Here is a 15,637-nt window from a genome sequence, read left to right as displayed (position 1 = left end):
TTACCCATCAAGAATTTAGAGTAAAATAATAAAGCTAAGGAATCTATAGGGAATAGCATATTTAGAGAAATGAACAAACTGATAACCTCTAATAGGCTATACTGTATGTTGGAACACAGGCATTAGTATGAATTTGGTTAATATGTGAATTTGTACAAAAAAGGGAAGAAATAAGCTACAGTATGTAGATCACACACTTTTTAATAATCAGGCTAATAATTAATTGTGTTATATACTAATTCATTAGTTGGATAATAATTAATATCAAAAGGGAGGAAATTACCCAGCCCATTGAATCGAACTTGACTCATACAGAGCTGACCTGAAAAAATTCGGGAAGGAATAATACACAGTAATACACAATATACAATGTAGGTGATAAAACATAAAGGAACTCGAATATTATCTATTAAACCTGCACTTCATATAATAGTTAAAATCTTAAAATCTGATAACATGTTGGACACAGTTTTAAAACAAAAATAAAAATGTCTTTGTTTTTTAGACTGATTTTGCATAAATATGTTTAACGGTTAAATCATCTCACACTCACTGCAGTTGAGAGTTACCTAATGAGGTGTGCACATCAATAACCCATGCGTCAGTCTCGTATTACTAATAGGCAATCATGCTAAAAATGACTTTAGTTCTTTTGCCTTCCTGGTATGATGATTTCCATGGAAAAACAATTGGTTTGACTTGTTTTTATTTATTGTTTTGATTCTTTTGTCCACATATTTTACCATTTAGTCATTATTATATGTAGCATAGTGAGGAACTTTTCATTGAATATGTTTAGAAGCATTTTGATGATTCATAGTATACAGTAATGCCTCATAATACATAAGTAATTCATTCCGTGGTGGCTTTCATACCGTGATTTTGCCGCATTGTGAGTTGCCTTTCACATGTAAATAGCCTAATTTGTTCCAAGCTCTACAAAAACACCACATTAAATTATTTTATAATAAAGCTAAACTCCACTAAACACAATGAAATACAAACATTTGGATCATTCAATAATAACCTAACAGTTAATAACCTGTAAACAAATGTATAACTAGAACAGACAGTACTGCAATGCAATAATAAATCGAAAATACTATAACAAAAATGTAGAATCTTACCTTTGGAGTGGGGCAATGTCCGAGAGCGGAGTGGCGAGGCGGCAGAAGATGACGAAAGGCAGAAAACATGAACACTTAACTTTGCAAAACACATTAATAAATGGTAGAAAATATCATCACAACTTTACAATAAACTCAAAATTATTTTTTTTTTTGGCCTTTTTCTAATTTTCTTTTTCTTTGTATTTTTTCACTTTAACTTTTGTATTTTCTAAATGTAATCATTTTCTTTTTCACTGCCACTTTTCTTTTTTGGGGGGATCACGTTCAGATCCCTCTTGGCCTACTAGTATCGAGGGCCTCTTTAATAAATAACTATCCAAGGAAGCTTGTTTCTGCCTGCTTCTCAAAATGTTTCTGAAATGACTCGGGCAAATGTCATTAACCTGCTCAAGAAGACAACCTGCTTAAATCTTTTACGGGTATGTCTTTTCTATAAGAGCCACCATTTTATGGTAGGTAGCTAGACCCTCCTTAATTTCTACCGTTGTCATCAGGTCATCTTCCTCCTCCTCGCCGCTAGAGAACTGTTCCTGAACGATGTTCACTTACATGGCCTTCAACTACTTCACGTTATCCGTCATAAGTTCCTCTTGGTGCTCCTCAAGAAGCTCATTAACTTTATCCTCATCAACTTCCAAACCCATGGATATCATGAGTCTAACGATCGCGGGAACCTCGGCTTGAGCAACAGGTCCAGGATCGTCAACTTTTTCGACATAGGCTTCAGCTTGGCCCATGTGGAGGCCCTTGAAATTTCGTGCAGAGATGGCATCACGCCACAGCTTCTTCAATGCAAAGTTCAAGATGTGCCTCGAAACCTTCCGCTAAGCTTTATTGATGAGTGTGAGGCATATCACAACATAAAAATGCTCCTTTCAAAATTCATGCAGGGTGAGGTTTATGCTATCAATGATTTTGAAACATTTCTTGAAGAGATATTTTGTATAGAGCTTCTTAAAGTTTGAAATCACTTGCTGGTCCATGGGATGGAGGAGAAGGGTGGTGTTGGGGGAAGATTGATAACCTTGATGAATGAAAAATACGCTACGATATCTTCCTCGAGGCCAAGAGGGTGAGGAGGGGCATTGTCCAACACCAGCAGGCATTTCAGAGGGAGTTGCTTCTTTTCCAAATATTTTTTCACATTCGGGCCGAAACAAAGATTTACCCACTCAGTGAAGAAGCTTCTACTTACCCAGGCTTTTGCATTAGCCCTCCACAACACCGGAAGCTTCTCCTTAATCACTTTGTGGGCCTTGAAGGCTCGAGGAGTCTCGGAGTGATACACCAGCAGGACTTCACCTTACAATCCCCACTGGCATTTGCAACAAGTGCAAAGGTAAGCCTGTCCTTCATAGGCTTATGTCCAGGTAGCTTCTTTTCTTCCGCAATGATGTACGTCTGATGAGGCCTTTTCTTCCACCCACCCCCCAAAAAAAAAAATAGTTTCGTCACAGTTGAAGACTTGCTGGGACTGCAGCCTTCCTGGAGAGTCTATTCACCGAACGTCTCAACATTTTACTCATTTTTTCAAAGGGGAAAGGAATAATGATAAAAGTGAATAAAATGAATGAAAAAGAAATAAGTCTAGGGGAAAAAAAAATGTGACTCTGACATCCTAAAAGAGAACCTACTATCCTTTCATGGAATTAATTCCTCTACCAATGACACCTGGGAGAGCCGATTCCCAAATATCTACTTACTAGATTACTCCAAAAAGATGGTAGCACTATGGTTAGAGTGGCTCAAGTGTAAGCCAAACCCACTTGATGGGACTGAGAACATTTCAAGAATACAATCATCCCCATGTGGCAGGCAAACCAGACAGAATGGCGAGTGTCTTATCTCTGAGTCCAGCACACCCCTGGAATCTGAGGGCCAAATTTCAGTACTAGAATAGTTCCGCATGCCAGTGGGGGAATACCGACACTCGTATGGTCCAAACATTATCAAGTAGTTGGCAAGACCACCAGAGCTCTCACAACTGGGTCAGAAAAACCTTTGATCCCAGATATGGTGTTCTCTCCAAACAGCTTGGAAAGTGAAAAGACTAAGAGAGTTTTGACAGCACGGCTGGAGACAGTTTATAAATATGAAGGAGGATGAAGCAATAATAAGTTTTAGAAATAGGATAAGAGAAATTTAATCAAACTAAAGAAAAATATCATTCCCCAGTTCGAGAGCCCTCTAGCCAGTCGCAAGGCTTCAGCATGGAAATAATACGCCGTGCTACAGCCAAATGACTACATCAAGGCATTCTCTAGTTAAGAAGAAGAAGAAGAAGTAAGAGGAATCCAAATAATATGCAATACCATGTAAAGTAATCATAGGACCAAAAAAATACGAAGCAGAAGAAGCTAAAGAATTTCTTAGTTTATTTACTACCGACGTACTAAGAAACTTGTTATATGAGACATATTGAAGTACACAGTATTGCTCTTTGATGCTCTCAACCTATGACAAGAGACTAAGAGTTTGTGTGGTGAAATATATAATAGTGATAAAGTACACATACCATAAGTACAGGTGAGCTGTCTGATGCATTTATAACCATTCCTGCTGCAAGAGAAGTCGAATCTCTTTCCCACTTCCATTTTGTAACTGAAACATCATCTGATGATTGTGAACCATCCACTGCAATGACAGATACTGGGAGTGTCACACTGAAGTCCCCACCGGCATTAGCTTTGGGTGATACATTCTTATCTGGTAACAAAGTAAAATTATTCAATTAAAAATTACTGTCTATCCCAACATTCAAAAACTGGCAAACCAGTAAAGAATATTACAGTAATCAAAGCATTGAAAATTACTTTACCTAAACAATGAATTGGTCAAAATTGATATAATCAATAATGCTTCTAGAAAGTAGTCCAAGTAGTGATTCAAATGATATTTACTCTCATTTCCTACAATTTCAGAGGATATTTAAATGGAAGCAAATTTTAATATTTAGCTATCTTCTTTGAACCATAAACATACTCTACATGTAATAAATGTCAAATGATAAAAGGCCTAATAACTATCAATTGTTTCAAAAATAGTTCATACATAGAGTCCTTTGCATCCTAAAATCTATTCCCTGAGGCCTCAATAAGTTTTCTTATCAGGCAGCCAGTGTGAAGCAATAGCACAATTTTGCCATTACCCACTTTACTCAAATTGAAATATTTCCTAAATATATATATATATATATATATATATATATATATATATATATATATATTATATATATATATATATCTATTTATATATATATATATATATATATATATATATATTTATAAATAAATATATATATATACTATATATATATATATATATATATATATATATATATATATATATATATATATATATATATATATTTATAAATATATATACATATATATATATATATATATATATATATATATATATATATATATATATATATATATAAATATATATGTATTTATAAATATATATATATATATATACATATATATATATATATATGATATTTTAATTATAAAATAAATTTTTGAATATACTTACCCGGTGAATATATAATAGCTGCAACTCTGTTGCTCGACAGACACATACATAAAAAACTCGCGAGCGATCGCTATGCAGGTTGCGGGTGTGCCCACCAGCGCCAACTGTCGGCCAGATACCACTCTCGGATGTAAACAAAACCTTCAATTTCTTCTCATCCCACTGCGTCTCTATTGGGGAGGAAGGGAGGGTCGTTTAATTTATATATTCACAGGGTAAGTACATTCAAAAATTTATTTTATAATTAAAATATCATTTTTAAATATTTAACTTAGCCGGTGAATATACAATAGCTGATTCACACCCAAGGAGGTGGGTAGAGACCAGAGTAAAATATGTTTACATCGTTTAAGCTAAGAGTTTTTTCATTTTGACAGTTATCAATATAACAAAACCAAAATAAATAGGTACCTGGTAAGGAAGTCGACTTAGACGATTACTCTGCCTTGTAAGTCTGTCTTCCTTACGGAGCCCAGCGATCCTCTTAGGATGCTGACAGACTCCCAGGAGCTGAAGTATCAAAGGCTGCAACCCATACAACAGGACCTCATCAAACCCCTAATCTGGGCGCTCTCAAGAAATGACTTTGACCACCCGCCAAATCAACCAGGATGCGAAAGGCTTCTTAGCCTTCCGAACAACCCATAAAAACAACATTAAAAACATTTCAAGAGACAGATTAAAAGGATATGGAATTAGGGAATTGTAGTGGTTGAGCCCTCACCCACTACTGCACTCGCTGCTACGAATGGTCCCAGTGTGTAGCAGTTCTCGTAAAGAGTCTGGACATCTTTCAAGTAAAATGACGCGAACACTGACTTGCTTCTCCAATAGGTTGCGTCCATGATACTTTGCAGAGATCTATTTTGCTTAAAGGCCACGGAAGTTGCTACAGCTCTAACCTCGTGCGTCTTAACCTTAAGCAAAGATCGGTCTTCCTCACTTAAGTGTGAATGAGCTTCTCGTATTAACAATCTGATAAAATATGACAAAGCATTCTTTGACATAGGCAAGGATGGTTTCTTAACCGAACACCATAACGCTTCAGATTGGCCTCGTAAAGGTTTAGTACGAGTTAAGTAGAACTTAAGAGCTCTAACAGGGCATAATACTCTTTCTAGTTCATTGCCTACGATCTCCGATAAGCTAGGAATATCGAAAGATTTAGGCCAAGGACGAGAAGGTAGCTCATTCTTGGCTAGGAAACCAAGCTGCAGAGAACAAGTAGCTTTTTCTGACGAAAACCCGATGTTCTTGCTGAAGGCATGAAGCTCACTGACTCTTTTAGCCGAGGCCAAGCATACCAGGAAAAGTGTCTTAAGAGTGAGATCTTTCAGGGAGGCTGAATGTAAAGGCTCAAACCTGTCTGACATGAGGAATCTTAGGACCACGTCTAAATTCCACCCAGGTGTAGCCAAACGACGTTCCTTAGAGGTCTCAAAAGACTTAAGGAGGTCTTGCAGATCTTTATTGTTGGAAAGATCTAAGCCTCTATGCCGGAAGACCGAGGCCAACATGCTTCTGTAGCCCTTGATCGTAGGAGCTGAAAGGGAGCGAACTTTTCTCAGGTATAAGAGAAAATCAGCTATTTGGGCTACAGAGGTACTGGACGAGGATACGGAAAATGACTTGCACCAGTCTCGGAAGACTTCCCACTTCGATTGGTAAACTCTAATGGTAGACGCTCTCCTCGCTCTAGCAATCGCACTGGCTGCCTCCTTCGAAAAGCCTCTAGCTCTCGAGAGTCTTTCGATAGTCTGAAGGCAGTCAGACGAAGAGCGTGGAGGCTTTGGTGTACCTTCTTTACGTGTGGCTGACGTAAAAGGTCTACTCTTAGAGGAAGACTTCTGGGAAAGTCTACCAGCCATCGAAGTACCTCGGTGAACCATTCTCTCGCGGGCCAGAGGGGAGCAACTAACGTCAACCTTGTCCCTTCGTGAGAGGCGAATTTCTGCAGTACCTTGTTGACAATCTTGAATGGTGGGAATGCGTAAAGATCTAGGTGTGACCAATCTAGGAGGAAGGCATCTATATGTATTGCTGCTGGGTCTGGGACTGGAGAGCAATAGATTGGAAGCCTCTTGGTCAGCGAGGTTGCAAAGAGATCTATGGTGGGTTGACCCCAAGTCGCCCAAAGTCTCTTGCACACATCCTTGTGGAGGGTCCATTCGGTTGGAATTACTTGACCTTTCCGACTGAGACAATCTGCTAGGACGTTCAAGTCGCCCTGGATGAACCTCGTTACTAGGGAGATGCCTCGATCTTTTGACCAGATGAGCAGGTCCCTTGCGATCTCGTACAAAGTCAGTGAGTGGGTACCTCCCTGTTTGGAAATGTACGCCAAGGCCGTGGTGTTGTCCGAGTTGACCTCCACCACCTTGCCTCGAAGGAGATTCTCGAAGCTTATCAAGGCCAGATGAACCGCCAAAAGCTCCTTGCTGTTGATACGCATGCTCCTCTGACTCGAGTTCTACAGACCTGAGCATTCCCGACCGTCCAGCGTCGCGCCCCAGCCCAAGTCCGATGCGTCCGAGAAGAGAACGTGGTTGGGTTTCTGAACTGCTAGGGGAAGACCCTCTCGTAGACTGATATTGTCTTTCCACCAAGTCAGACAAGTCTTTATCTTTTCGGAAATCGGGATCGAGACCGCCTTTAGCGTCTTGTCCTTTTTCCAGTGAAAAGCCAGATGGAATTGTAGAGGTCGGAGGTGTAGCCTTCCTAGCGAGACAAATTGCTCCAGGGATGACAGCGTTCCTACCAGACTCATCCAAAGCCTGACTGAGCAGCGTTCTTTCTTCAACATCTTCTGGATGACGAGCAGGGCTTGATCTATTCTGGGGGCCGACGGAAAAGCCCGAAAAACTTGACTGTGAATCTCCATCCCTAAATACAGAATAGTTTGGGATGGGACCAGCTGTGACTTTTCCAAGTTGACTAGGAGTCCCAATTCCTTGGTCAGATCTAGAGTCCAATTGAGATCCTTCAGACAGCGATGACTGGAAGAGGCTCTGAGAAGCCAGTCGTCCAAATAAAGGGAGGCTCGGATGTCCGATAAATGGAGGAATTTTGCCACATTCCTCATAAGCCTCGTAAACACGAGAGGAGCTGTGCTTAGGCCAAAGCACAGGGCCCGAAACTGATACACCACATCGTCGAAGACGAATCTCAGAAAAGGTTGGGAGTCTGAGTGAATGGGGATGTGGAAGTAAGCGTCCCTTAGGTCTAGAGAGACCATCCAGTCTCCCTTTCTGACTGCTGCTAGGACTGACTTTGTGGTCTCCATGGTAAACTTCGTCTTTGTGACAAAGACATTCAGAGCACTGACGTCTAGCACCGGTCTCCAACCTCCTGTCTTCTTTGATACTAGGAAGAGACGGTTGTAAAACCCCGGTGATTGAAGGTCCGAGACTTTGACCACCGCTCCCTTCTCTAGCAAAAGAGACACTTCCAGTTTCAGGGCTTGTCTCTTTGCTTCCTCTCGGTACCTGGGAGAGAGATCGATGGGGGACGTCGCTAGAAGAGGTCTGCGTACAAAAGGGATTTTGTACCCCTCTCTGAGCAACCTCACAGATTGTTGATCTGCGCCTCTCTTCTCCCAGGCTTGCCAGAAGTTCTTGAGTCTGGCACCTACTGCTGTCTGAAGTTGCGGGCAGTCAGACTCTGCCCCGAGAGGACTTGGATCCTTTCCTCTTTCCTTTCTTCCCTTCGGCACGAGCACCTCCCCTGCTGGAGGCTCTGCCACGAAAGGGCGGGATAAACCTGGACGCTGGAGTGTCTATCCTAGGTCTAGCAGACAAGGCAGGCAAAGGGGGAGCTTTGCGAGCCGAGGACGCAACTAAATCGTGGGTGTCCTTCTGCACTAAAGACAAGGCAATTTCCTTAACCAAGACTTCAGGAAACAAGCACTTAGACAAGGGCGCAAAGAGTAGCTCAGATCTTTGGCATGGCGTCACTCCTGCTGACAGAAAAGAGCACAGAGACTCTCGTTTCTTAAGGACTCCGGACGTGAATGAAGCGGCAAGCTCGTTGGACCCATCACGGACGGCCTTGTCCATGCAGGACATAATGAGTAAGGAAACATCCCTATCGGCAGATGAGATTTTCCTACTCAGGGCTCCCAAACACCAGTCCAGGAAGTTAAAGACTTCAAACGCCATAAATATGCCTTTAAGAAGGTGGTCCAGGTCCGAGGGTGACCAACTAATCTTCGAGCGTCTCATGGCAAGGCGACGGGGAGAGTCTACAAGACTTGAGAAGTCGCCCTGGGCAGAGGCAGGAACTCCCAAGCCGAGAACTTCTCCCGTGGCATACCAGACGCTCGATCTAGACGAGAGTTTAGATGGGGGGAAGGCAAATGCCGTCTTCCCTAAACTCCTCTTGGTCTCTAACCAATCGCCTAACAGCCGTAAAGCTCTCTTGGATGAGCGAGAGAGAACGAGTTTCGTAAAGGCAGGCATGGTAGCAGGAACGCCTAAAACAAACTCGGACGGCGGCGAACGAGGAGCCACAGAAATAAAGTGATCAGGGAACAACTCTTTAAAAACAACCATGACTTTTCTAAAGTCCAAGGATGGTTGAACTGCTTTAGGCTCATCTAATTCTGAAGGCTGATCCTCAGGCTGTGGTTCAGCAACGTCCTCATCTGACAGTTCCTCATCCGATAACTGATGAGAAAACGGCAAAGGTGTAGGCAACGTTTGACTCGCAGAGTCCGGTCGCACTGGTGCATACGTGACGGAGCAGGACGCAGCGTCCTGAAACTGCTGAACAGTCTGTGAACTGTCAACAACAACAGGTGCGCGAGGACGCACAGCGTCCACCCGAGACTGTTTAGACCGTCTGAGTTGTGCAGTCAACACCATACCGGGTTGCGGAGGTTGACGCACCGCGTCAAAACAAGTCAACTCTGATGGTTGGTGAACGTCCTGAACGTCACCAATCGCATCAGTGCGTTGCCTAACGTCAACGTGCGGCTGGAAATCCACACTGGGTCGCATCGGTGGAGGTACAACCCCAACTGGTTGACGCGAGAAAGCTACATCCACGTCAACAGGACGCACAACAGAACGCTTGGATGGCTGATGGCCAGTAGGTTCAACGGAAACCTTCTCAGCGTTGTAGTCCTCCATCAAGGACGCAAGCTTAGACTGCATGTCTTGCAGTAACACCCATTTAGGGTCAACGGAAGCAGGTGCGGTAACAGACGGGGTTAGCGACTGAGACGGCACAACTTTGCCTCTCTTAGGCGGCGAGCAGTCATCAGATGACGGCAACGGGTCCGAAATATCCCAGTGGCTACATCCGGGACGTTGGACTTGTCCTGAAGGGACCGACTTGCGTTTTAAAGGTCTAGAGACCTTGGTCCAAGGTTTCTTACGTGAAACACCTTCGGACGACGAGGTAAAAATGGGCTCTCTCGTCTTATGGTAGGGGCGATCTTGACGAGATACGCCTGATACCAAAGAGGGAACGTCTGTTCGCTGATCAAGGCCTCTCGAACCCATAAGTCGTACGACATTGCTTCTCCCCTGGGCTTGGGAGCTTGCAAGAGGTCCCGGACTAGGTGGACGACAGGCACGAACAGACGAACCCTCGGTCGCAACACTGTTCACAACACTTTGCGTAACACTAGGCACTTTCCCACTTTCCGCCGTGGCACTTTGGCACTTGAGTTCCTTCACGTCCGCCATGAGTTGATTCCGGTCACTTGCTAAAGCCTCAACTCTCTCCCCCAAGGCATGAATAGCACGCATCATGTCTTGCATAGACGGTTCCTGAGTGCTAGGAGGGGGGTTAGGAACAACCACTACAGGGGAAGGATTAGGTTCAGGGGCATGTGGAGAGGAAAAATCTACAGACCTAGAAGAACTTCTCCTTACCCTATCTCTCTCTAGTCTGCGTGTATATTTATCAAATTCGATCCAATCGAATTCCGAAAGGCCCACGCATTCCTCACACCGATCTCCCAATTGACAGGTTTTACCCCGACAATTGGAACAAACAGTGTGAGGGTCGAGAGAAGCCTTTGGAAGACGCCTATTACAGTCCCTAGCATTACACTTTCGAAACTTGGGAACTTGAGAAGGATCAGCCATTTTGAATTAGTCAAGGGAAAATTCCAAAAAACGATCTAAGTCATCAACAAATAATCCGATTCAAAAAAGAGTTCAAGGGTTTATTTGAAGAAAAACACCTATACTGCGAAAGCTCAAACCAAAATAAAGTACTTCACCAAATATGATGGGAAAAACTCCAGGTTCTACTGCGAGTAAAAGTACGTCTTGTCGACACGTCGACAGAGAAGAAATTGAAGGTTTTGTTTACATCCGAGAGTGGTATCTGGCCGACAGTTGGCGCTGGTGGGCACACCCGCAACCTGCATAGCGATCGCTCGCGAGTTTTTTATGTATGTGTCTGTCGAGCAACAGAGTTGCAGCTATTATATATTCACCGGCTAAGTTAAATATTTAAAAAAATATATATATATATATATATATATATATATATATATATATACTGTATACATATATATATATATATGTATGTATACAGTATATATATATATGTATATATATATATATGTATATATATATATATATATATATATATATATATATATATATATATATATATATAAAAATATATATATATATATATATATATATATATATATATATATATATATATATATACAGTATATATATATATATAAATATATATATATATATATATATATATATATATATATATATATATATATACCCTATATATATACTGTACATATATATATACCTATACATAAATGTATTTATATGCATATTTTCATATGTATACATATTCACATATATATCACATGTATATATCATCATCATCAGTATCAGCCATTATTATTCAACTGCAGAAGATAGGCCTCAGACATGTCCTTCTACTTGCATCTGTTTATGATCTTTCTATAAAAGTCCTAACATGCAAACTTTCATAGTTCGTCAATCCATCATCCTCTTTTCCTTCCCCTGTTTCTTTTGTAATCTCTAGGAACCCATTCTGTTAATCTTAATGTCCATCTATCATCTGCTATTCTCCTTACATGTCCTGGCCTTGCCCATTTCTTTTTCTTACATGTTGGAATATCCTCTACTTTAGTTTGCTCTCGTATCCATGTTGCTCTTTTTCAGTCCCTTAGTGTTACTCCCATCATTATTCTTTCCATAGCTCTCCGAGTTGTAATTAACTTATGTTGTAAGGCTTTAGTAAGGCTCCAAGTTTCTGATGCATAATTTGAAACTGGTAGGACCATCTCATTAAATATTTTTCTTTTTAGAGAAAGGGCCATTTTACGTTTCATAATATCATTTTGTTTTCTAAAAATCACCACCCCATGCTTATCATTCTTTTAATTTTAGTTTCATGTCCTGAGGAAACACTTACTGTCTGTCCAAAGTATGTATATTCATTAACAATTTCTAAAGGTTTGTACATAACACTTATTTGTTGTCTCTCTGCATTTTCATTGAACATTTCAGCTTTCTTTCTTCGAATCTTTTACAATTTATTGCAATTCCTCCCACGATTCACTAAATACAACTACACTATGTCATCGGCAAATCTTAAGTTGTTAAGGTATTACCCATTAATATTAATTCCTACATTTCCCTAATCTAAATTTTCAAAAAAAAAATTCTTTTAGGCATACTGTGAATAATTTATGATAATATATATGTATATATATATATATATATATATATATATGCATATGTGTATGTACATATAAAAATATATAAGTATTGATACACAGTACTAAACATATTTTTTCAAGGTCATATTTGTCACTATGTTGGATTGACTGGAGTCATCTTAAGTCTAATTGAAGTATTAATGAATTCATTTATACAATATCCAACTTAATAATCTTTATTCCATGACCATTCTTAAAAAATTTAAATTAGTACTCACATACCTTGAATAACAGATACCGTTACATCATTGGATGAATTCTTAGAAGGGTCATCTCCATTCCATGTAGTAAGCATAAACACGTAATCCCCTTTGGTTAACCCAGAGACGTTGACCTTTACCTCATCATTTTTAGAAAAATGCACATTACTTGGGCCACTGAAAAATAAATATATATTATAGAGTACTAACAAGATCTTCTTCATAATATGTCTTAATTCCTAAATTCCTTTCACTGTTAAAGACCTCTATTCAAGTACTAAACAAATTAGCTAGAGCCAACCCTCACTTCTTTGTGGGCTTTAGGGTACTTAAGACCAGAATCAAACAGGCTTCTAACTATCCTCTATTTTATTCATTAAGTACACGCAAAGTTCTGACTTGCATCAAATTTTTTTAGCTTGAACAGGCTGACATAAGCCTTTTTATAGTTTATATATGAAATATATATTTTGATGTTAATGTTTTTAAAATCTTTTATTTTAATTATTCACAATTTCTCATATCGTTTATTTCCTTATTTTCTTTCCTCACGGGACTATTTTTCCTTGTTGGAGCCCCTGGGCTTACAGCCTCTTGCTTTTCCAACTAGGGTTGTAGCTTAGCTAGTAATAATTGTACTAGGCATCAATCACTAAATTAAACACCTTACTAAAATCAGGTAACAATACAGTAATACTGGTGTGTGAATCATTGCGGCCTTAATTTATTGAAAGCTTCTTTATACTCATCACCAAATATAAAACGTATATCCCTTCACACAAATTGGTTATGGTAGCACTTTTTTCTGAAATATTGGGCACAAATCTATGGAAATATGAAACCATTATGAGAAATCTCATGGACTGCTTTTTAGTTGCTGTGATTGGGGAACATAATAGTTTCAGTGTTCCAATTCTTTGGACAGATCTTACCAAGACCCATTTTTTACCTTAATAAGTGATAGATGTTTTCCAAAATTCACATTTCTTTAGAATTAGAACAAGGTTTGCTTTCTCAATGGCTGCCAGGACTTTTGCTAAAATCTGTAAATGTTCATCCCAAGATTCTGGAGATATCACAAGATCACCTAAATAAACGACAAAGTTGTTGATACCCTTTAAAATTTTATGCATCAATCATTGGAAAGTACTAGCTGTATTCTTTAAACCAAATGGTGTTTTAAAAGCACATATTCTTTTTGGCCGATTCACTTAGCAGTACAGGTACTTGCCAATAACATTTGGCCAAATTAAGCCTGGAAATGAGTTTGCATTTTCTAACCAATCTGGGAGATGCTATGTACCATCATAATCCTTACTGAATAGTGCATTAGAACCACTAGGCAACACTTGAGGTGTTACGCTACAGTTTAAAACAGGACAAGTTAGGCTTGAAATATTACCCTGCATCTAAAACTTAATGGCTTTCTGAGATTTTGAAAAGAAGCAAATGATGTTAAACTCCAAATTGGCTATCAAAATTAACTCATTAGGCCATAGCAAATTCAAAAGCTGTAGTGGCATTACAGTCATCATTCTATAAGTAGCCTAGCCTTCCCAGAGAGGAACAGCGAGACCTACACATTCACAGGATTCTCTCAATTAAAAAATTGTCCCCTGCAAGAGACACAATAGAATGTTGACCATTATAACCCAAAAACAATTCTTATGCACACCACTGCAGCGATTGCTAACAGATCCAGAGAAGGCACCTTAAAAACACTAAAATCAGTATAAAAACAAAAATAAAACTTGACATCTGCAGTTGAGGAGTACATGTCTTTGTTACTCCATGACCGACTTTTAGACTGAGGGAACTATCCGACATGTTCTGGAGGTTGTTATTGTTATTTGTTGGTCTCACTGGTGTATTTGAAAAAAAGAACACGAGAAAATTTCTTAATCCTAAGGAGTAACTTGAACATTCCAAGTTTCTAGAAACAAAAGCAATGTGAACATCAGGAGAGGTTCATAGAAATAATAAAGAAAGCAAAATACCTATAAACTGAGAGTCTGTAGGAAGCTATTTAAATACCAATGCACTATTCTAGCAGTCTAACAAAATAACAATCACACATAGCCCAGATGCAGAGACTGCCAGGTGGAACTGGAGGATTTCTCTTCCAGTGGGGTGATGAAAATTTGTGTGGATACTATGAAGCAAATATAAAGTAATGGGTTTGTGATGAAACAGAGAGAAAGTATAGTTAAAAAGGGTAACTACTGCAGTTGCTCTAATCTGAACTAATTTTTCATCATTGGATTATCCTTTCAATATTAAGTTACTCATAAGCCTTGTATACTGTATTTACACAAGTTCAATGGTTACGTTGTATTTAAGTGAAAATGAGATCTTATCTCCTTTACATTCTTGAATTTATATTATAAATTATATACTGTATATCCAATAATAAGGGCATAATAAGAATATTAAAGGCCCAGGAATTGGAAACCCCGTATTAACACATTTAATAAATGTCTTTTATGAAATTTTTACCTGAGTTTCTTCCAGAGCCAATGGGTGTTAGCCGACACATCTGTAGTCTGACTGCCATCCAATATAACGGTTGTATTAGGTAAGACAATTCGCATATCTTCTCCAGCATTTGCTGAAAATAGAAAGCCTTAGTATTATCCCTTCACATTGGAAAAACATTTAAATTAACATTTTAAGATACAGCCTTTGTTTTGAGTCAAATTATCAGAATCAAATCTATTCTTCCAATCAAATTCTTTCATAAAAATAAAAAATAAGTATTCAGAAGTTAGACAAAAGTCCATTCTATCTTTAGACAAGATTTTAAAGCAAACTAGTCACTCATGTTGATATAATTTCACAAACTCCGTCATCATGAAAAAATTTAATTGTAGTAGAACCTCACTATACGACCACTTCGGATGAAATAAAATTTGATATATGCCATGTGTTGATAAAGAAAAAATAATGTCGTGGGTTATGACATCTTGCTTAATATATGACATACAGTACTTGTTTTAAATTGTATGGGTTGGCTTGAGTCAATGTGTGCCCACATG

The 15,637-nt window shown here is 39.2% G+C and overlaps 1 protein-coding gene across 3 annotated transcripts in view; it reads right to left on the bottom strand.

The window, feature by feature from the left end:
• LOC137616613 (dyslexia-associated protein KIAA0319-like protein) overlaps window positions 1-15,637 on the bottom strand; it is a 175,401-nt gene that overhangs the window by 17,715 nt on the left and 142,049 nt on the right. For all 3 annotated transcript variants that reach the window (XM_068346517.1, XM_068346518.1, XM_068346516.1), the window contains exons 10-12: window positions 15,099-15,210; window positions 12,625-12,779; window positions 3,646-3,836 (exon numbers count right to left, since the gene is read on the bottom strand). In XM_068346517.1, the coding sequence (XP_068202618.1) occupies window positions 3,646-3,836; window positions 12,625-12,779; window positions 15,099-15,210 (458 nt within the window). The remainder of the gene's footprint in view (window positions 1-3,645; window positions 3,837-12,624; window positions 12,780-15,098; window positions 15,211-15,637) is intronic.

Source organism: Palaemon carinicauda, chromosome 22 (assembly GCF_036898095.1).
Source record: "Palaemon carinicauda isolate YSFRI2023 chromosome 22, ASM3689809v2, whole genome shotgun sequence".
In the NCBI taxonomy this organism is placed as follows: domain Eukaryota; kingdom Metazoa; phylum Arthropoda; class Malacostraca; order Decapoda; family Palaemonidae; genus Palaemon; species Palaemon carinicauda.
This window is presented reverse-complemented; position numbering and strand designations above follow the sequence as displayed.